Source organism: Malus domestica, chromosome 02 (assembly GCF_042453785.1).
Source record: "Malus domestica chromosome 02, GDT2T_hap1".
NCBI lineage: Eukaryota > Viridiplantae > Streptophyta > Magnoliopsida > Rosales > Rosaceae > Malus > Malus domestica.
Genome location: NC_091662.1, coordinates 1,823,119 through 1,846,661, shown reverse-complemented (window position 1 = coordinate 1,846,661; position 23,543 = coordinate 1,823,119). Strand labels below are relative to the sequence as shown.

The window sequence follows — 23,543 nt, the reverse complement described above, 5'->3', positions numbered from 1 at the left end:
GAGAGGGTTATCCCGAAAGGAATGGAGGTTTATCCCGAAAGGGATGAAGGCTGACTACAGCTTTGTTTTGAAGGCAAATCTGCCTTTAAGCAGAGTTTGTGCTTGCATTTGTTTGTTTGATTGAGTGTCCTTAATCCTGGATTTTCTTTCTTCTTATATAGACAACTCGGCTTGGCCTTTGGTAGCAGCAACTTTGCCCGAATGCGGTTTGAGGGTGATGACTCATCAGTTATATTACATGTAATGCCACCATAAAGTACTTTATGGGCTGTGTAGCTGATCAGTCTACACCACTTGGCTTTTGGGTAGGTAAGCAAGTGGTCTTCATGAGCTGCACCAAGTCAGAAAAGGCATTTCCCTGCTTTCTGGGCTTTGACTGGGCTTCGGCTATCTTCTTTTTCGGACCTCCTTTTGGGCCAACTCCTTTCTTGAGCCCAAAGTTCAAGTTTTGATCCAAACACACCCATTTGGCCTTCATTCCCCTTTCTCAAACCCTAGCATCAACAACACCAATTCTAGCCGATCTCTGCAATAGTGTCGGCTCCTGCTTCTGAAAACCAAAACCGCACAAACCTGGCTTCCATTTCTGTAACTCGGAGCTTCGTCTCTCTGAGTCTAACTCCGAATATCAACAAGGTCTCTCTCTCGCGTATAATTTTGAATTTTTGGAATTTATCTTGGAATTTTGTCTTTGATTCTCCTTTCTGTTTGTGCTTTTACATTTTTGCAAGTCGGCGAGAAGCCGAGCATAGCTCTTTCTATAGCCTCCGTTCTCTCCCATGGCCAGGTATGCCCTCTCTCTCTCATGCACTCACAAGCTCACCTTTTGAAATCCTAGCTCCAAAGCTCTAAAGCTCCAAGTTAAGGACTTTTTGAATGCTAATAAAATATAGGAGGCAACAAAGAAGTTGGAATTTCAATTTTTTATTTTTTTTTATTTTTTGTTGGATGAGCATTTAGATGGAGTGAACTCAGCTAGAAATGAGAACTGGGCTTACCCCAATTTTTATTTTTCAATTAAAGAACATGGTGATTAATTTCCGTTCTTTTGTTCGGGCATGAAATTGGAGGGTGAATTATTAGGATGATTTGGTTTTAGTGGCATAGAGGTGCTTAATTCTTCCATAAAGTAGAGAACTTTTACTTCTAACTTCTAAGGAGGGTTTTAGATGCTTAGCTTCGATGTCGGTTATAGGATCCGTTTACAGAAATAGAGGGTAAGTGAGTGTTTGTTCTATTTGTTTTGGATGGCAATTTAGCTTAAGAGACAAACAGTCGGGGGAGGGCAAGATGGTTGCTCCATATATTGACTCCTTTACCTGCATTTATATTGTTGTGCTAACATTTTTTCATTTTCTGTTATGTAGCTGAAGCAGCTAAAGTTGAGTGTTTTAATCGGTTGTATATATCACCCAGTTTACCCGTTCCTACTGCTGCTCAACAGGGACAAGTTTCACAGCAGGTGAGTGGAAATACTGGGTTGTTCTTAATTTTCTATTTTCTGATTGAAATTTGATGATAGATCTGATTCAATCGGAAGACTAAGCTAAAAGTACAAGTGGTATTTTTTGGTTAATTGGTTGGGGTTTTGGATGGCTCTTCTGGGTTGTTGTTAATTGTATGTTTTCTGATTGCATTTTGCATCAATTTATCCAACGGATTAGTGAGCTAAAACTACAAGTGGGGTTGTTTTGATTTTTTGGGTTGTTTAATTTTCTATTATTTTATTGAATGGGATTTTATTCAATGGGGTTAGTGAACTAAAAGTGCAATTGGGTTTGTTTTGGTTTTGAAGCTCAGACTCTTACATATTTGAAAGTTGAATCTAAGCCTTTCAAAACCTTTGTAAACGTGCTGTCAATTGTAAGGTATTCTGTGCAACAAAGCTTGATATCAATTTTGGGGTGAGTCTTGATTGAATGGGATCTCTGTGTGTAATTGTAATGTTGGAGAGAGAGAGAGAGAGAGAGAGAGAAGAAGATAGTTGGAAAGGAAAGTGAATTATTGTTGCGGGTGTGCGCTTCTTTTGCTAACTTTTTTGTGAAGCCTTTTGAGATTTGTAATTTGAGAGAGAGAGAGAGAGAGAGAGTTAATGGAAATATATATGAATTTATGGGTGATGAAATTTTGGAAGCCCAAATGATTCAAAATTGAAAGTTATGTGTAAATTGATACGTGTGGGTGTGAATGTTTTTCATTTGCCTACTCTTTTTAAGTTGGTGTTTTCAGTTTTTTTCTGTTTTTGGCCAAATAAAAAAATTAGTACTAGAGTGACATAGTTGTATTAATGGAATCCCTAATTCTAATAAATTAGAGATTCTCAACCCTTATATGATTTTGGTGTTTTCATTTTGTTTGTCACATTTTGTTGTTCTTGCCTAATTGTTATTTAATTAGTTTTGTTTTTTAACTTTGGATAGGTGCTGTTTCAGATTTTGTGTATCTCATTTTGGAAGTGATTCGTAGGTGCTCTGTAAAGGTTAGTCTTATACTCATTTTTTTAAAAAACTGTGCATAGTAGTTGTTAAATATTGTGGCGCTGTGAATGTGTCGTTTGTGAACGTTTAAAATTATGTTGATTTGAACAAGTACAGTAGCAGTCATGGAAGAGTTCAATCATCACCAAAAGTTCGGAATTTCAGATTAACCCATTACATCATTTCTATAAAAAATATTTCAATTATGGCATTATCATTGAGCAAAATTAATATGTTGGCAGAAAAACATGACTGGAGGAATCATTCCCAGATCACGAGCTTGCATCTACACAGAAGTCCATCTGCCGCACAGTTGGTAGTGGGAAATGAAAATTGTACTGTTATTTTGTTGCAGCCATGGCCTCCGAAAGACGATATTCATGTATGAGCAAGAGAGGGTTGAGCTACTGACGAATTATAGTCATAATCTAGCTGAATTTGTAAGAATTGTGATTTAAATTCCAATGCTTTCGAATCGTTATAGTGTTAAGTCATTTCCTTAATTTCAAGTTTATGTTGAAATTGTGTTTGATTTTGTGATAGAAGCTACCAACTCATCTCTTGGAAGGTAACTTCTGGAGTTGTTAATTTTTGTGAAATATTTGATCTAGGTAATTTTTTTTGGGTGAAATTAGATACTTAGTTTTTGAAATAATGCAATACAATATGATTAAAGAAAGAAGATTCTTATATGATCCACCTTTGTTTCTTTTTTTGTTTTGGAATATTTTGTTTTCAAATTTCGCTTTGCATCCTGTTTATGTCCATCAGTTGGCACTCCATGGTATAAATTAACTCTAAATCTTTGTTGCCAACTGTTTTCTGTGTTTTTTTAATTACAGAAAATTTGCTGGGTTTAATTGTTTTTAATTTTACGGTTTAATTGTTTTCCCCTATTATGATCGAGTGGTAAATTTATCTTGCATTTTTTGTTTGTTAGAGTATTTTCTTTTCTTTTCTGTTTTTTGTTGTTGATTTTATAAATATGGCGGAGATATGTGGAATGAGAGCTTCTAAGTAACGAAACATCACTACCATCTAGACTCTAGAGGTTGGATAAAGCAAAATCAATAACCCAAAGTATAATCAAACAAAGAAACACAGTACAAAACATAAATAGAAAAAACCCATTTGACATTCAAGTGTCCAGTCCAAATTTCAAAGAGAAAAAAGCTAATAAACAATAGTATCATCTTCAACGGTTTCAAGACCCGCAGCAGTGCGCGGGCATTTTTGCTAGTATATACTAAAACTCAAAACCCCCTGGTCACTGTGGATGACCAGTGTGATGACAATTTTACCCCCTGGATTTCTTCTTGGTTTCCTCCTTTGTGACCTGCTTTGAACAGTGAGATTACGTTTTTGCCCATTGGATGCACGTGTTGACCATCGCTGTGCAACGCCTACTCCTCCACTTTTCTTCTCCCTTTTTCCCTTCCGTTTCCATTTTTCGCACGCGTCGATCATCGCTGGACCTGCTTTCGACTTTTCTTTGCTTTCGCTTCTCTCTCTCTCGCCTTTCTCAACTCTAGCTTTCTGTCTCCAAAACGGCGATTTTTCTCGCCCTCCGACCTTCCATCTTTCTCTGAGGAATTATCCACAACGGTGCAATTAGATCCGATTCAATTTTTTACCCAGAAACGTTGGCGTTTCCTGGTGAGTTTGACAGCTTTCTCAATGTGGGTGCTTTAATTTTTTTTTGGGGTTTTAGATTTGCAGATGGGTTTTATGTTTATGTTTGCTTTTTGTGATTTTGTTTGTAGGCTCGGATCCTCCTCTTCTTTTTCACCCAAACCAGCTGCCCCACCTTCAATTGATACGGACGGAAACACCACGAATTGAGCCGCAACACCAATACTGTAACAATTATAAGAAAAGAGCTCCAAACCCGCAAAGGTATTATGTTTTTTTCTTTTGGTTCTGGGTTTTGAGCTGTTTGGATACTGAGAATAAGTTTTTCATTTTTTTTTGTTTCTGGGTTGCCTACAATTAAGAGAATTAGGGAATGGGTTTAGCGTGAATTTAAATTCTGGGATATCCCTTGAGGAAAATCTTGGATTTTTTTTAATTTTTTTTATTTCAATGAATATTTGTATTGATTCACTGACCCCTTTTTTATTTAGTAGGGGAAAAGGGAATGAGGCAATTGAATGAGCGGTTTGTATAGTAGCTAAGTACATACAAGTATATATTTTCTCTGTGTGTGTTTGTATCATTTGTTTTTATTATGATTCCTTCCCTATTTCTGCAATTTTATGCATTGGGCTTTCTGAGATTTATGATTTGATTTTTTTGGTTAGTTTTTTTTAATGGAATTTGTTGTTTGGTCATTGCACTAATTACAATTGATAAACGTGTAGAAGTAGGATTACAAATAAATAGCAGCATGTGAACTAAATACAAAACAGAATCAAGATTGAACTTGATCTGCAGCAGCCGCATCCTCTGAGGAAACCGTGTTGGAACAGAACTGTATTTGTGCAGGTAGTATTGTAGTCGGCTTATCATTATTTGTACCCTGTAAGACCAAACTTACAATAAATTCTCTTATAAGCATGGGGAAAGTACCGAAATCCAAGTTTTATTCTCTTACATCTGCCTGTGTTTCCAGATCTTGCAAACGTATTTGAAGTGTTGTTGCCACAACTTCTGCTGTATCCCAATCCTTCTGACGCTTTAAACGGAGAGGCTGCAGCTTTAATGATGTGTTACCAAGCTGCTTATGAACAAAGAGTTAAAGGTATTGATTGCTTTTTAGGTTCGTGTCTCCCTGTCATTATGCATCTGTTTTCCATAGTTTTTTACTTAAGTTTCGACTTTAGTGTATTCGTGTCGTGATTAGTGCTAATTAGAATATGGATTCTTCAACAGCAATCTTTTGAGTAGTGTTAAGTCTTTTGTTACATTATAGTGCTACTCTTACACCTGCAGATGTCAACTTAAGTGTGTTTGAGTTGAGAACCTTGCATTCTGTTACATTTTGAGAAGTAAACTTAAGTTGACAAAAACAGAATGGTTATCAAATGGGACCTTAATTTCTGCATAAAAATGAGTTATAATGTGCATTATCGAATACTAAGTTATGTATTTTCTTTAGTTGTTTCCTCGAGAGCATTCCAATGCATCACTAAACATGATTAAACAAGCAAACATTGTATTGTATTTAATTAATGTTACTAAACTCAAGCAGCAATTGTCATTGGACGTGCGTTCGAGCCTCAGGTTTTCCCAAAATTAGATCGTTTCTAATTCCGTTCTGCAATCATGTTGTGTTTGTCTGTTTTTAATTGTTGGTGCAAGCTTGAAGGAGATTGTGAAAAATTGGACTGACTCCTCCAACAAATCTGTCAACCACCTCCTTGCCCAAGGTGCTCCCCCATCTCTCTGTCCTCACTTTGTCTCTAAAATCTTTATCCTTTTCAAATATATTTGTCTAATATTTGAATTTAAAGTTTTGGGTTTTTTTTTCTATTTTAGGCCAAATAAAAAAAATTAGTTTTGGACTGAGGCATGGTTGTATTAATGGATCCCTAATTCCAATAAATTCCAGGTTCTCAATCCTGATTTGATTTTGGTGGTTGTCAAATTTTCTACTTATTAATGCTTCAAAAAATAAATATGTGGTTTGATATGTTGAATTATCCATCATGTGGGTTTGGGATTTTGGAAGTAATATTAACTGGAATTAAACAGGTTACTTAAATGGTGGAGGACAGATTAAGCCACTGTGAGAAAGTGAGGTTCCATGTGTTATAGGTGCTAATTTAGTTTTCTGCATTTGCATCTTTCTGATTGTTCCTTATGCTGAGTCCTACAACACTAACTCTGTTATTGAAGTAACGTTTACAATTACCTTGGGCAGTTCTATACTAAACTGAAGGAACATTGGGATATTCATGCTTTGAAGAATTAATTAGTACTATGAGTGATTCACAAACACTCAACCGAGCAAAAAACTTTGCTTTTCAGCAAAATTGGGAAAGCCTAGAAAAATGACTATTGGGAAACTGTGTGATCATTTTAAGTTAATCATTATTTTTTTATCTTAGAATTCTTTTACTCTGTCATATATATATATATGAATTTCAATACTGAATGTGTGAACTTCACCAGAAAACTCAAGTACATATCTCGAAAGCTTTTTGTCCAGCCCTGAACATTTGCTTTCCACAAGAAGGTACATCTCTCTCTCTCTCTCTCTCTCTCTCTCTCTCTCTCTCTCACACACACACACAGCATGCATGTTTTCTAAGCTGAAATACACTTCTCAGACAGATGTGATTATTGGGTTGGATTTTTCTTATTAACCTTTGTATGATAGTGGCTTTAATTTTTGAGGCAAAATTTTTTATGCAACCTCATTACTTGCAGAATTTGGTTTGGTCAACCTTTAATGCCTTATTGTCGGATTAAGTTAAAGGTAAGGGTCACCAAATCATACTATTTTCGTTGCTATTTATTTCCTTGTTGAACATGATGAAGCGAATCTCTTCATTTGCATTCTTGCATTTAAATTTGCATGTCAGTTTATGGTAAATAATATTCAATTTTCATTGTCTTAGATTCTACTGAGATGCAGTTTTATCATCTATTTATAAAACCCATTTAGACTCAAAAAATTTTTGTGTGGTAAAACATAAACTGAAACATTATGTATATCCAAGATTGAAGAAGAAATTTAAGTTAAATTAGATGGACATCCAATACTAGGGGTGATGTTGTCAAGGTTGTAATCATATCAGTAGTCGATTTTATAAATAAAGTGAAATACAAGACTAACCCATCAGGTATCATAAAATAATGTAGAACTACTTTTTTCTCTCTTGGTACTCAAGATATCATTCCTCACTTGGCCAAAAATGATAGATTATCCCTCATGATGTGCTTTCCATGTTTGAATATTTTGTTCATTCAGTGTCAAGTGTTTTCTTTTTGTGTATAAGAATATCGCAGTAACTCATTGTTTTTTCTTTCCTGTAGGTGGTACAATAGTTCTATCCGATGATGGTCGCTATTTTTCAAAGTCAAAGGATGCTGTGGAATTTCAAGATTGAAAACCGCTGGCTTTCAATCTTTTAAAACAAATTACCTTTGTAAGACCATCTCCAAACCTGGGCTAAAAGTCAAATTACCCCCCAAACACTCTCCAACCCATGTTAAAATTTTAGGCTAAATGCCAAATGTTATTTCTGGGCCAAATACCCCCCCCCCAGCTTTCCCCCTGTGCTAAATGGCAAATGTTTATTGGAATTTAAATTTTTTTTAGATTAAAATGTTCATAAAATTAATTTACAATAATCTACATATTTATTTTTAAAAAAAATTGATTTAAGAAAAAAATTAGCCTAAGTTCATTCTTTAATAATTCCGGGCTAAAATTTTAGGGCAGTAGGGTTGGAGCAGAAAAGATGTTTCTGGGCTAAAAGCCAAATTTTCCGGGTTAAAAAATTTGGCTTTTAGCCCAAGGGTTAGAGATGGTCTAAGGTATCAAAACTATAATTTTTCTATAGCAAATAAATTTTTTTCCTTCACTATGGTAATTTTGTTTAGATTAATTAATGTTACACTGATACTAACTCAAATTTATACACTGCTATAAGATCAATTTGTAATCCCGCAGCAACGCGCGGGCATTACTAGCTAGTACTAACTAACAAGCAAACTCAAATAATTATAATATACTAATATTTTCCAACAAAACTGAACATATTCAAAATCCATAAAGCAATCATTCAAAGAAATCTCTAACTTATTTAGCTGAGCATTGAGCAAGCATCAAGTATCAGAAAGTACCTTAGATTTAGGAACGACGTCGTCAAGGAATGCTGGGATAAAGGAGTACTCCACAGCTGCTACCTCACTGTGGCCGTCTGTGAGACCAAGTTTCAAAAGCAGTCAACTACTCGAATTCCTCGAAAATCCCCCACGATGATTTTATCAATCATCTTTCAAGTGGTGGATCAGATGACGTTGTCATGATTGTAATTAGGGGGATGGGTGAGTTGGGTAAAACAACAACTGCCAAAACCATTTATAACCAAATTCATTGTAAGTTTGAATTCACAAGTTTCCTTGCCAACGTTAGTGACACTACATGTAGACATGGTCTGGTTGATTTGCAAGAAAAACTTGTTTCTGACATTTTGAAATAGAAGTTTCAAATAAGTAGTATTGATGGAGATATCAGTCTGGTAAAACAACAATTTCGACATAAAAAGGGCACTTGTCATCATGGACAACATAGGCGGTGTTGTGGGCGAGCGAAAGGTATAATCGCACAGGACTTTCAAATTTGAAGGGCTCCCAAAAATGTGTCATCTTACATTTATATGTAATAATGCTATATATTAAAAATATACTTTTATTAGCACTTTAAAATCTCATTGTACATTCCTTATAAGTGTAAAAATATTTCTTTTCAATTTATTATATAATAATGTTATATATTCAAGTGAAACCTTAAAGTTAAGAGTTTTTGAAGCTTTTTTCTTTTTCTTATTTGGCTAAATAAATCTCATTGTTAATAGTTAGATTTCATTTTTAATAGTTTAAAGAAATAATACAATAGAGGTCGCACTTGGTGCGATGGTAAGTGTCTTCGCCCATGAGCGGTAGGTCTCGGGTTCGAGACTTGGGAGCAGCCTCTCTATAAATGGGGGTAACGCTAGCCGACATTCACCTCTCCCAGACCTTGCGTAAAGCGGGAGCCTTGTGCACTGGGTACGACCAAAGAAATAATACAATCATCAACCTTCACATCATCATCATATGGTCTATAAATATGGTCCAAAAAGATGATCTCTTTAGCATCACCCTTAATTAATGTTGAATCTCTTTGAACAAATGACGTTATATACAAACTTGCATATCCAGATGGAAAAATGATTGCGGCCTAGAGAACTCTTCATCAGTTCACTAGATATACTATCAATAACTCCCCTTTCGTTCCCTGGAACCTTTAATATTGATATATTACTCCACGTTTGCAAATGATTGATGTATTATAACTTTGTTCGACCTCAGAGTTGCTAACTTGCTTGCAATTATATGAATCCAGAGAACTTGTCCAATGGCCGATTTCATCAATCTTCGTCCAAGAATTTCAGAGATTTGTCATCGTAGTCGATTTCATACAATGGAAAGCGAGTTACGCAGAAGGTCAAGCTAGTAATGCCCTCATCCAGAGCATTAACCATTTCTCGAGCTTTTTTCCTCTTCTTCTTCTTCTTCTTCTTCCGTCGACTTCCCGTAGAGGAGGCTCAAATATGGCATAGAACATGCATCCATCAAATATTGCAGACAGACAGACTACATATGAACATTCCCGTAATCGTTGGAGTGCCTATAATATGCATAAAACAAAGCTACTCTTACTATATAGTAAAACAAAGCTACTCTTACTATGGCTCATCGGGAACACGAATGAATTCCTCAATTCCGGGATTGCATAAAACAAAGCTACTCTTACTATATAGTAAAACAATGCCATTGCAGTGCCTATAATATGCAGTTGTTCCGGGGCTCCGACCTTCTGAATCAAAGAGTGAGGAAAAATAATGTCCGGGACACCAAGAAGAGAGTAGTTGTTGCTATCCTCGTCATGGGTATTACCATCGTCTTTGCATAACTTAAGCAACGAGAATACTTGTTTAGTTTCCTCCACCTCATGCTGCCGCTGCACTACTTATCTCTTGAAAAGGAGGTCGCGAGTAGACCTGTAAACGGGTTGGATTTATTGGATTTGGGTCGGATTGAATCCGACCCGTTAAGCTAACGGGTTATCCAAAATCGACTCGTTAAGCTAACGGGTCATCCGTTTCACCCATTAACACCCATTATTATTATTATTTTTTTTTGATAGAATTTATTTTTTATTGTTAAGACTTTACTAAAATTACTATAACATCTTCAACTAACGGTGTTAACGGGTTGGTCCAAAGAAAAACGGGTTCATCCGTTAACGACTCGACCAGTTAAGCATCCATTCAAATACTAATATTAACGGGTCGGGTCGGTTTAACAAGTCGGGTCCAAAATGCCAGGTCTAGTCACGAGTGGTGAGGCTGTTGTTGGCGGAGTTGGAGAGGTGCTTCAATGCGAAACTCGGATTGGTGATGCAAGCATACCACCATTTAGAGACGCATTTGAATCGCATCAGACTATTGGAGGCAGATTTGATAGGATTTCCACCAACATATCTTGTCCCAATTTTCATTTTGCTGCTGCAACACTACTCGGATTGGTGATGCGATCTCAGAATATACCTAATCTCACATAATCCAAATTTAGACGAGTTACAAAAACAAAGTTAAACAGCAAAAAGCACTGAAATTTAGCATAATTTTAGAGCTCTGCCCCCGGTGAGTTTGCCTTCGCCGGGGTCGATTTTCCGACGAGTTTACCAACATCATGAATTAAATATTACCGTCATCCCTTTGCTAATCGCCATGTCCATATGCAGGCCCTGAATCCAGAAGTTCCCGAATCCGGAAGGCCGGCAGGGCGATCACCAAGAGGAGGATGGTAACAGTAATATTTCTACGGCGGTTCAGTCTCCAGACTCCGGTCAGGTCTGTGAATTGAAGGTTGATGAATTACAGGGGCTATCGTGCTCTTATAGGCTCTGTTACAACTAAAACCCTAGACGACGCCGACGGAAGAAAGGCGTAAGGCGAGGCGGTACTCCTCTCTGTACTCTTTCCCACTTGTATTTACTTTGATCCGAAAGCCCAATGGACCACTTGTCCCAGCCCACATTAATTCGGCCCTTAAATGCTAGTATTTGGTCTCCCGATGCTGTTGCTTGTACAGCGTGATTCTTTCTTTCTACCACATCATTTTTTATGTTGAGCGGTCGAAGCATTCGAAAATACGAAAAATGATCCTTAATTTTCTTCACAATCTAAATTCAAAAAAAATAAAAAAATGAGGACAAAGTGGTAAAAAAACATAACTGTATTAAAAAAAAATAATGTAAATAAAAAGTAGAAACGTGCTTATTCTGTAGTGAAAAATTAATTAAAAATAAATAATAATAAAAATAGAAAAGAAAACGAAAAAGTGAAAAAAGAATAAGAGAAAAATGTTACGTGTTCAACCTCAAAGACGACGAAGAAAAAGCACGAACGAATTAGCAGTTTTCTTCCAAGGATTTTCACGATCTGATTTCAGTTTAATGTGAGATCCAACAATAACTACACACGTACCACCAATATAACTACCCACCTACCATAAATTTTTAGAGATGAATAATCGAAAGGCAACCAATTTTCGTTTTCAACAGTGCTCTTATTAAGAGTTTCTCATCTTTTAGTTCATGTGGATATTACTTGGCATGCATGCACACTCTATATTTCTCACTTTTTTTTTGTTTCCAATTTCGTAATGGAGTGGTGTGTTGTGTGCCTTCTTAGATAGACAATTAGGATTTCATGCTATTATTATTTTTATATCATTTGGATTCGAACTAATTAATTGATAGAAAGAAAATAATTAACTCAACGCATCTTAAGTATGTCAATATGGTGAAGCTCTGAATATAATGTTGAATTTGTATAAAGTAATGAATTAAAGTTGAATTAGAATAAAAAACTAAATAAAAAAATGAGCTAAAAATTTTAATTTGTCAACTTTTCCTAGTTTGGCTAATTCATTGAAGTTTATAGAGTTATTAAAAGTGCTTTCAAACAATATTATAAAAGCATTATGATGATGTTGGTGCAAAAAAAATGATAAGTGCTTTTAAAGGATAAAATTTTAGGAAAATTAATGAAAATAGTTTGAAAACTTTGAGTTTTAACAATAAGGACAAAATAAAAGGTAAAGTGAATAGTAACATATTTGACTTTTTAGTGTAAAAATATAGTTTTTCGTTAAAATGAACAGTACCGCGGACTTTTTGTTAAAACTCCTTAGAATTTAAAAAAAACTAATAAAAAATATTTGAAAAGTTCCTATAATTTTACCACAGATTTTGACGTGCTCCTTTTGAAAACTTCCTATAATTTTACTACAAATTTTGACGTGCTCCTAGTAAAGTGCTAATATACAAAAATGGCTTTTAGAAAAAGAAAAGTGACAAACATTAATGGTGAGTCTGGACCTCATTGTTAATTTAATAAGGGATCCTAATCCATCAAATTAGGAAATCCATACCGTTTAAATTTGATCCAATGACTACAAATAAAGATTCATTTTAGAAGTTATAATCATTTCAGTCGTTGGATCAATTTTTAATTGCATGAATTTTCTAATTTTGTGGATTAAAAGGAAGAGATTATAAGATTATCAATTTCCATAAAAAATACCATTAAAAATAATTTTATTCTCTATCCCACGGTCTTACCCTTCCCCCTTCCCCCTTCCTCTTCCTCCATCTCGATAAATCCAAGAACACCAAAGTACTTTTCCCTCCAACTTCTCCCCCCACATTTCAGACCGCCCTCCGGCTATGAAATTGAAAAAATGGCTTCCAAGTTACAAAAATCCCTTGAAAATGCTCGACCAAGCCCAAAATTTGAATACCTGAAGGGAAAAAACCCCCGATCTGGATTCTGAATTGGAAAATTTAACGGGTGAACTTACGATTTGAGTGCAGGTCTCTTTCTCTCTCCTAAATTTGCTAGTTCTGTGATGGGTTTTTCTACCGGAATATTTTAAAGTGATTTTTTTGTTTGTTTGTTGCAAGTTGAAGAAGGAGATAATATTTTTTATGAATTTCAGAGTTTTATTTATTTCTTCCTCTCTCATAATATTGTTTGTTTTTCACCGTCCTGTGACGTGTGGATGACTTTTCCCAGCCCTATTACTGTCGCTTTTTAGGTCAACACGCCAACACAAACACAACTATTGCTATTTTTTCAGTCTGTGATCAGAACCACTGCTATGCCATAACGGTGGATACCGCCATGACAGCCCACGAAGCCTCCTCTTCGTCCTCCTCCAAGTCCAAACTCTGGAAGTACAACGTATTCTTGAGCTTCAGGGGTGAAGACACGCGCTATGGCTTCACGAGCCACCTCCACGCGGCATTAAAAGCCAGAGGGTACCAGGTCTTTATTGATGAGGACGATCTACCAAGAGGCGAAGAAATAAAAGAGAAACTGTTTTGTGCAATCGAAGAGTCGAGGATCTCTGTCATTATCTTCTCAAAGATGTATGCGGATTCGAGTTGGTGTCTTGACGAGCTGGTGAAGATCATGGAGTGTATAGGCAAACTGGGGCGACATGTTTTACCAATATTCTATCACGTTGATCCTTCCCATGTCAGGAAGCAGGACGGAGATTTAGCCGAGGCATTTCAGAAGCACGAAAAGGACATCCGTGAAGAAAAAGATGACAAGAAACGTGAAGCTAAACAAGAAAGGCTAAAGCTGTGGAGAGAGGCTCTCACAAAAGCTGCAAATTTGTCTGGTCACCATCTTAAAATCGCTTACGATGGGTAATCATTCAGCTGCTTTTCAAAATTTAAGTTGTATTACTCTAATTAACATGCTTAATTAATACACCTTAATCTCTCACGTTGATCCTTCACAGGAGCTGCTAATTTTAGTGAATGACTTAATCTCTCAATTAATTGACATGCTTAATTAACATTTTACATAATCTAAACATTCATTCACATGGTTAATGATTACACCTTAATCTCTCATAAGTAACCTAAACCGTAATTGGAGTTTAATTCATACGCCTAACTTTTAGTTATCAATGAATTCTTTTATTCAAGTTCGTATATATATATATATATATATATATATATATATATATTATGAAGGGAAGAAGGAAAGAACATTGTTTATGTATTGATATCTCCTACCGAGCCTTCATTGAGTCCCACTAATGCTTACGAATTCAATTTTCAGGGGCGAAGCAAAGTTCATTAAAAAAATTATTGACGAGAATATTTGTGAATGGCTCACCAACACTAATGAATTACATGTGGCCAAGCACATAGTTGGAATCAATTCTCGCGTTCAAGATATTATTAGTTATCTTTCAAGTGGTGGATCAAATGATGTTCTCATGGTTGGAATTTCGGGGATGGGTGGATTGGGTAAAACAACAGCTGCCAAAGCCATTTATAACCAAATTCATCCTCAGTTTGAATGCAAAAGTTTCCTTGCCGACGTTCGCGATGCTACAAGTAAACATGATCTGGTTTATTTGCAAAAAAAACTTATTTCTGACATCTTGAAAAAGAAGCATGAAATAAGTTGTGTTGATGAAGGTATCGAGTTGATAAGACAACAATTTTCAAATAGAAAGATACTTGTCATCGTGGACAACATAGATAAAGAGGATCAACTGGATGCAATAGTTGGAGGTCATGATTGGTTTGGTCTTGGAAGTAGAATTATCATAACGACACGAGATGAACGTTTACTACTAAATGTGAACAAAACATTTCGGGCTAAGGAAATGAATGAAGAAGAAGCTCTTGAGCTATTTAGTTGGCATGCCTTTAAAAATAGTTGTCCTAATCAAGGATATCTTGAAGTTTCAGAAAAGATTGTTTCTTATTGTGGAGGTTTACCACTAGCGCTTGAAGTTTTAGGATCTCTTTTGATTAAAAGATCATTGGCAGAGTGGGAATGTCAATTGGAGAAATTGGGAAGATATCCATATGGAAACATTGTAAATCGACTCAGAACAAGCTTTGAAGGGCTAGATACTTTAGAGAAGGCTATATTTCTTGACGTATCTTGTTTCTTTATTGGAGAGGATAAGGACTATGTCACAAAAATATTAGATCGATGCGGATTTTATGGAACAATAGTAATCAGTGTACTCCGTGAACGATGCCTTATAACTGTTGAGCAGAATAAGTTGAATATGCATGATTTGCTTCGAGAAATGGCCAGAGTAATCATTTCTGAAAAATCTCTTGGTCACCCTGGAAAATGGAGTAGGTTGTGGAACCGTCAAGAGACTGCCGAAGTGTTGAGAAATAAATCTGTAAGTACATTCCCAATAAAATTTTGCATAATGCATCCTGCTTGAAAACATATATATAGCCCACGTATGTCTATTATACATTAAACAACATTTATGTGTAATTATAATCACTGTAGGTGATTTTTGTAACATCCCACATCGACCAACGGAGAGGGGGTGATGTGCCTTATATGTACATGCCCACCTCCATATAACACGAGGCCTTGGGTACTCACTGACTTCCGATTCCATTGGAACTCCGAAATTAAGTGAGTTCGAACGAGAGCATTCCTAGGATGGGTGACCCATTGGGAAGTTCCTAATGAATAATAATACATTTAAATATATGCAAATAATTCGTTTCTTACACATGAATATAACCTTTTGTTAACAGGGAACTGAAGAAGTTGAAGGACTTGCTCTAAATTTCCCTTATCCTTGGCTTCGAAGCTCTAGCATGCCTAGTTTTAGTACAGAAGCATTTGCCAATATGAAGAAACTGAGATTCCTTCATCTCAAATACGTTCAGCTCAATGGAGAATACAAACATCTTCCCAAAGAGTTAATATGGTTGTGTTGGGAAGGATGCCCTTTAAAGTCCATACCAGATGACTTTTTTGACCAACCAAGACTAGTTGTTTTAGATATGCAGTACAGCAATCTGGTACAAGTTTGGGAAGGTTATAAGGTACGATCAATTACACATGATGATGTTTTGTTCCTATTTGTTTTTGGATTACCTTTATTTATTTATTTATGACATCTTCCTTTTGGTTATTAATTTCAATTTTCCTTTGGTTTTCTATAACAGTTGCTAGAGAGGTTGAAAATCCTGAATCTTAGTCTTTCCCTATCTCTAATTAAATCACCGGACTTTTCACAAGTCCCAAATCTTGAAGAGTTGATACTGGAAAATTGTAGGAGTTTGTCCGAGATTCACCCCTCCATTGGTCAACTTCAAAAACTTTCTTTGGTGAACCTTAAAGAATGCGAAAAGCTTAGTTCTCTTCCAAGGGATTTCTATAAGTTGAAATCTGTTAATGATTACACCTTAATCTCTCATAAGTAACCTAAACCGTAATTGGAGTTTAATTCATACGCCTAACTTTTAGTTATCAATGAATTCTTTTATTCAAGTTCGTATATATATATATATATATATATATATATATATATATATATATATATATATTATGAAGGGAAGAAGGAAAGAACATTGTTTATGTATTGATATCTCCTACCGAGCCTTCATTGAGTCCCACTAATGCTTACGAATTCAATTTTCAGGGGCGAAGCAAAGTTCATTAAAAAAATTATTGACGAGAATATTTGTGAATGGCTCACCAACACTAATGAATTACATGTGGCCAAGCACATAGTTGGAATCAATTCTCGCGTTCAAGATATTATTAGTTATCTTTCAAGTGGTGGATCAAATGATGTTCTCATGGTTGGAATTTCGGGGATGGGTGGATTGGGTAAAACAACAGCTGCCAAAGCCATTTATAACCAAATTCATCCTCAGTTTGAATGCAAAAGTTTCCTTGCCGACGTTCGCGATGCTACAAGTAAACATGATCTGGTTTATTTGCAAAAAAAACTTATTTCTGACATCTTGAAAAAGAAGCATGAAATAAGTTGTGTTGATGAAGGTATCGAGTTGATAAGACAACAATTTTCAAATAGAAAGATACTTGTCATCGTGGACAACATAGATAAAGAGGATCAACTGGATGCAATAGTTGGAGGTCATGATTGGTTTGGTCTTGGAAGTAGAATTATCATAACGACACGAGATGAACGTTTACTACTAAATGTGAACAAAACATTTCGGGCTAAGGAAATGAATGAAGAAGAAGCTCTTGAGCTATTTAGTTGGCATGCCTTTAAAAATAGTTGTCCTAATCAAGGATATCTTGAAGTTTCAGAAAAGATTGTTTCTTATTGTGGAGGTTTACCACTAGCGCTTGAAGTTTTAGGATCTCTTTTGATTAAAAGATCATTGGCAGAGTGGGAATGTCAATTGGAGAAATTGGGAAGATATCCATATGGAAACATTGTAAATCGACTCAGAACAAGCTTTGAAGGGCTAGATACTTTAGAGAAGGCTATATTTCTTGACGTATCTTGTTTCTTTATTGGAGAGGATAAGGACTATGTCACAAAAATATTAGATCGATGCGGATTTTATGGAACAATAGTAATCAGTGTACTCCGTGAACGATGCCTTATAACTGTTGAGCAGAATAAGTTGAATATGCATGATTTGCTTCGAGAAATGGCCAGAGTAATCATTTCTGAAAAATCTCTTGGTCACCCTGGAAAATGGAGTAGGTTGTGGAACCGTCAAGAGACTGCCGAAGTGTTGAGAAATAAATCTGTAAGTACATTCCCAATAAAATTTTGCATAATGCATCCTGCTTGAAAACATATATATAGCCCACGTATGTCTATTATACATTAAACAACATTTATGTGTAATTATAATCACTGTAGGTGATTTTTGTAACATCCCACATCGACCAACGGAGAGGGGGTGATGTGCCTTATATGTACATGCCCACCTCCATATAACACGAGGCCTTGGGTACTCACTGACTTCCGATTCCATTGGAACTCCGAAATTAAGTGAGTTCGAACGAGAGCATTCCTAGGATGGGTGACCCATTGGGAAGTTCCTAATGAATAATAATACATTTAAATATATGCAAATAATTCGTTTCTTACACATGAATATAACCTTTTGTTAACAGGGAACTGAAGAAGTTGAAGGACTTGCTCTAAATTTCCCTTATCCTTGGCTTCGAAGCTCTAGCATGCCTAGTTTTAGTACAGAAGCATTTGCCAATATGAAGAAACTGAGATTCCTTCATCTCAAATACGTTCAGCTCAATGGAGAATACAAACATCTTCCCAAAGAGTTAATATGGTTGTGTTGGGAAGGATGCCCTTTAAAGTCCATACCAGATGACTTTTTTGACCAACCAAGACTAGTTGTTTTAGATATGCAGTACAGCAATCTGGTACAAGTTTGGGAAGGTTATAAGTTACGATCAATTACACATGATGATGTTTTGTTCCTATTTGTTTTTGGATTACCTTTATTTATTTATTTATGACATCTTCCTTTTGGTTATTAATTTCAATTTTCCTTTGGTTTTCTATAACAGTTGCTAGAGAGGTTGAAAATCCTGAATCTTAGTCTTTCCCTATCTCTAATTAAATCACCGGACTTTTCACAAGTCCCAAATCTTGAAGAGTTGATACTGGAAAATTGTAGGAGTTTGTCCGAGATTCACCCCTCCATTGGTCAACTTCAAAAACTTTCTTTGGTGAACCTTAAAGAATGCGAAAAGCTTAGTTCTCTTCCAAGGGATTTCTATAAGTTGAAATCTGTTAATGATTACACCTTAATCTCTCATAAGTAACCTAAACCGTAATTGGAGTTTAATTCATACGCCTAACTTTTAGTTATCAATGAATTCTTTTATTCAAGTTCGTATATATATATATATATATATATATATATATATATATATATATATTATGAAGGGAAGAAGGAAAGAACATTGTTTATGTATTGATATCTCCTACCGAGCCTTCATTGAGTCCCACTAATGCTTACGAATTCAATTTTCAGGGGCGAAGCAAAGTTCATTAAAAAAATTATTGACGAGAATATTTGTGAATGGCTCACCAACACTAATGAATTACATGTGGCCAAGCACATAGTTGGAATCAATTCTCGCGTTCAAGATATTATTAGTTATCTTTCAAGTGGTGGATCAAATGATGTTCTCATGGTTGGAATTTCGGGGATGGGTGGATTGGGTAAAACAACAGCTGCCAAAGCCATTTATAACCAAATTCATCCTCAGTTTGAATGCAAAAGTTTCCTTGCCGACGTTCGCGATGCTACAAGTAAACATGATCTGGTTTATTTGCAAAAAAAACTTATTTCTGACATCTTGAAAAAGAAGCATGAAATAAGTTGTGTTGATGAAGGTATCGAGTTGATAAGACAACAATTTTCAAATAGAAAGATACTTGTCATCGTGGACAACATAGATAAAGAGGATCAACTGGATGCAATAGTTGGAGGTCATGATTGGTTTGGTCTTGGAAGTAGAATTATCATAACGACACGAGATGAACGTTTACTACTAAATGTGAACAAAACATTTCGGGCTAAGGAAATGAATGAAGAAGAAGCTCTTGAGCTATTTAGTTGGCATGCCTTTAAAAATAGTTGTCCTAATCAAGGATATCTTGAAGTTTCAGAAAAGATTGTTTCTTATTGTGGAGGTTTACCACTAGCGCTTGAAGTTTTAGGATCTCTTTTGATTAAAAGATCATTGGCAGAGTGGGAATGTCAATTGGAGAAATTGGGAAGATATCCATATGGAAACATTGTAAATCGACTCAGAACAAGCTTTGAAGGGCTAGATACTTTAGAGAAGGCTATATTTCTTGACGTATCTTGTTTCTTTATTGGAGAGGATAAGGACTATGTCACAAAAATATTAGATCGATGCGGATTTTATGGAACAATAGTAATCAGTGTACTCCGTGAACGATGCCTTATAACTGTTGAGCAGAATAAGTTGAATATGCATGATTTGCTTCGAGAAATGGCCAGAGTAATCATTTCTGAAAAATCTCTTGGTCACCCTGGAAAATGGAGTAGGTTGTGGAACCGTCAAGAGACTGCCGAAGTGTTGAGAAATAAATCTGTAAGTACATTCCCAATAAAATTTTGCATAATGCATCCTGCTTGAAAACATATATATAGCCCACGTATGTCTATTATACATTAAACAACATTTATGTGTAATTATAATCACTGTAGGTGATTTTTGTAACATCCCACATCGACCAACGGAGAGGGGGTGATGTGCCTTATATGTACATGCCCACCTCCATATAACACGAGGCCTTGGGTACTCACTGACTTCCGATTCCATTGGAACTCCGAAATTAAGTGAGTTCGAACGAGAGCATTCCTAGGATGGGTGACCCATTGGGAAGTTCCTAATGAATAATAATACATTTAAATATATGCAAATAATTCGTTTCTTACACATGAATATAACCTTTTGTTAACAGGGAACTGAAGAAGTTGAAGGACTTGCTCTAAATTTCCCTTATCCTTGGCTTCGAAGCTCTAGCATGCCTAGTTTTAGTACAGAAGCATTTGCCAATATGAAGAAACTGAGATTCCTTCATCTCAAATACGTTCAGCTCAATGGAGAATACAAACATCTTCCCAAAGAGTTAATATGGTTGTGTTGGGAAGGATGCCCTTTAAAGTCCATACCAGATGACTTTTTTGACCAACCAAGACTAGTTGTTTTAGATATGCAGTACAGCAATCTGGTACAAGTTTGGGAAGGTTATAAGTTACGATCAATTACACATGATGATGTTTTGTTCCTATTTGTTTTTGGATTACCTTTATTTATTTATTTATGACATCTTCCTTTTGGTTATTAATTTCAATTTTCCTTTGGTTTTCTATAACAGTTGCTAGAGAGGTTGAAAATCCTGAATCTTAGTCTTTCCCTATCTCTAATTAAATCACCGGACTTTTCACAAGTCCCAAATCTTGAAGAGTTGATACTGGAAAATTGTAGGAGTTTGTCCGAGATTCACCCCTCCATTGGTCAACTTCAAAAACTTTCTTTGGTGAACCTTAAAGAATGCGAAAAGCTTAGTTCTCTTCCAAGGGATTTCTATAAGTTGAAATCTGTTGAGACTCTTCTTCTTAGTTACTGTTTCGAATTCAGAGAAGTGCATGAGGATTTAGGGGAGATGAAATCATTGAGAATACTTGAAGCAAAGCATACAGCCATAAGACAAATACCATCTTCCACAGTTAGATTGAAGAATCTCACTCTTTTATCCCTAAAAGGTGTGAAATTAGCACATGATGCAATCCCTCAGGATCTTGGGAGTCTAATTTCTTTACAAGTTTTGGATCTTGGAGGGAATAATTTTCATACCCTACCCAGCCTAAGTGGTCTTACAAAGCTTGAAACATTGAGGATAAATGACTGCTTTAATCTTCGTACAATCCCTGATTTACCAACAAATTTGAAATTTCTGTATGCCGATGATTGCCCTGCATTGGAAACAATGCCCAATTTTTCGGAAATGTCAAATATGACAGAGTTGAAGGTAAGTGATTCGCCCAAACTCATTGAGGTTCCAAGCTTGGATAAGTCATTAAAGTTCATGACATTGATTGATATGAGTAACTGCACCAATCTCACAGCTGATTTTGGGAAGAACATCCTACAGGTATCTCACTCTCTATCTCTCATTGCCTTCCTATCGTGCACATGCACACACAAACACACGTTTACATGTATACGTATGTATGTATGTATGTATGTATGTATGTATGTATGTATGTATGTATGTATATGACACTTGCATTGTATATGTAGGGATGGACTTCGTGCGGATTTGGTGGCATTTTACTCTATGGGAATTTTGTACCTGATTGGTTTGAGTTTGTCAATGATGACAATAAAGTCAGCATTGTTATTCCCCCGAATGATGATCGTACTTTTGAAGGGCTGACTATGTGCTTCTTGCACAAATATTCACTTGAAAGTAATTTTGTATTTGGCATTACTATTATAAATAATACCAAGCGTACTAAGTTGCAGGCTTACTTAGGCAGCGGATATTGGGATAAGCCTTCAAACTATAATCTTTGGCACATACTTTGGCAAGGACAACTATCGAACGATAAGCTCAAATTGCAAAGTGGGGATAAAGTTGAAGTTCAACTTTCAGCAAACTGTTATGATACGTCATCAATGAGAACAATGGTTAATCTAGTGTGGAACAAACCTATGAAGGAAAATACGCATGATTTGGACCAAGCTAGTTATGTTTTTGACCAACATCCAGCTCGGTTCTATGGGGAGTCATCTGATAATTATGAGCCATCTAATGATTATCATCTCAGAAATTACATTGGTAAGTACTATAGCAGTGCATGATCATGGTCCTCTCAGCAAGCATTCACATTTTTTCTTGTCTTCTAATAGTTTTCCTGCAGTCAGTGACATTGGAGTTCTAAAGGACGAATATCTTCTTACGTGCCTTTCTTTGTCTCGTCATCATTGGAAGCCACAAGGTCCGGCAGTCAGTGACAGAGGAGATCAGATATCCGACCCAATGGACGAAGATTCTCTTACGCGCCTCTCTTTGGCTCTTGATTATTCATCATCTACTTGTTCAGGTAACTTTCAGCTGAACACCTGAGTCTCTTGGCCTTTACCATTTGGAGATAGTGAGACTATTAAGAGTTGAATAGATTGTAGGGCTGTTCATGTTAAGATAAAAATATCCTCCGCAAGACTAAGATATGATGGATTTTTTCAATTACATGGGTAGTACTATAACAGTGCATGATCATGATCCTCTCAACCTTGCGCATTCACGTTTTTCCTTGCCTCCTGGTATTTTTCATGCAGGTTGTCGTATTCAACCTCAAACTCGTCCTGAGAATCTCCCAATACTCTTCCAGCCACAGGGTCCGGCGGTCAGTGACAGAGGAGATCAAATATCTGACCCAATGGACGAAGATCTTCTTACGCGCCTTTCTCGGTCTCTTGATCATTGGAAGCCACAGGGTCCAGCAGTTAGTGACAAAGGAGATCAGATATCCGCCCCAATGGACGAAGATCTTCTTACGCATCTTTCTTTATCTATTCATCATTGGAAGCCACAAGGTCCGACAGTCAGTGATATAGGAGGTCAGATATCCGACCCAATGGACGAAGATCTTCTTACGCTCCTCTCTTTGTCTCTTGATTATTCATCATCTACTTGTTCATGTAACATTAAGTCGGACACCTGAGTCTCTTGGCCTTTACCATTTGGAGATAGTGAGACTGAGAGTTGAATAAATTGTAGGGCTGTTCATGTTAAGTTAAAAAATCTCCTCCGCAAGACTAAGAAATGATGGATTTCTCAATAGAAAATCTCCGAAATTTTCTCCACTTTCAAACATTTTGCCATCATTTGCAATCCGACTCGTGTTCTGAAGCTCAATTTGCAAGGCAGTGTTGAAGTTGAAGTTGATCTAATTTTGGCAGGATCTTATATAATTATGTT

The 23,543-nt window shown here is 36.1% G+C and overlaps 3 protein-coding genes and 1 long non-coding RNA gene across 7 annotated transcripts; all 4 read left to right on the top strand.

Annotated features, from left to right (window-relative positions):
• The first annotated feature begins 455 nt into the window (after positions 1 to 455).
• On the top strand, positions 456 to 7,663 carry LOC103426278 (uncharacterized). Of its 3 annotated transcripts, none has more exons than XR_011571608.1 (9): positions 456 to 787; positions 1,368 to 1,462; positions 2,421 to 2,479; positions 2,833 to 3,045; positions 5,089 to 5,217; positions 5,778 to 5,845; positions 6,591 to 6,654; positions 6,849 to 6,897; positions 7,458 to 7,663. It is a non-coding gene; the product is annotated as an uncharacterized lncRNA (long non-coding RNA). The 3 variants fall into 3 exon arrangements; XR_011571607.1 differs by having other exon boundaries at positions 5,668 to 5,845; XR_011571609.1 differs by lacking the exon at positions 6,849 to 6,897 and having other exon boundaries at positions 5,668 to 5,845.
• Positions 7,664 to 13,259: 5,596 nt separating this feature from the next.
• Positions 13,260 to 23,438, top strand: LOC103435548 (disease resistance protein RPV1-like). The gene is made up of 7 exons (XM_070805523.1): positions 13,260 to 13,917; positions 14,339 to 15,431; positions 15,805 to 16,098; positions 20,934 to 21,710; positions 21,860 to 22,400; positions 22,483 to 22,665; positions 22,901 to 23,438. Exons 1-7 carry the CDS (start codon positions 13,385 to 13,387, stop codon positions 23,284 to 23,286), a joined length of 3,807 nt encoding a protein of 1,268 aa, XP_070661624.1. The 5' UTR covers positions 13,260 to 13,384; the 3' UTR covers positions 23,287 to 23,438.
• Positions 16,675 to 18,541, top strand: LOC139187950 (disease resistance protein RUN1-like). The gene is made up of 2 exons (XM_070804604.1): positions 16,675 to 17,790; positions 18,164 to 18,541. The coding sequence occupies exons 1-2, from the start codon at positions 16,675 to 16,677 to the stop codon at positions 18,527 to 18,529; spliced, it is 1,482 nt and encodes a 493-aa protein (XP_070660705.1). The 3' UTR covers positions 18,530 to 18,541.
• On the top strand, positions 19,015 to 20,894 carry LOC114827331 (disease resistance protein RUN1-like). Of its 2 annotated transcripts, none has more exons than XM_070805508.1 (2): positions 19,015 to 20,143; positions 20,517 to 20,894. In XM_070805508.1, the coding sequence occupies exons 1-2, from the start codon at positions 19,028 to 19,030 to the stop codon at positions 20,880 to 20,882; spliced, it is 1,482 nt and encodes a 493-aa protein (XP_070661609.1). In that variant the 5' UTR covers positions 19,015 to 19,027; the 3' UTR covers positions 20,883 to 20,894. The 2 variants fall into 2 exon arrangements, with proteins under 2 accessions (XP_070661609.1, XP_070661612.1); XM_070805511.1 differs by having other exon boundaries at positions 20,260 to 20,658.
• Positions 23,439 to 23,543: the final 105 nt, after the last annotated feature.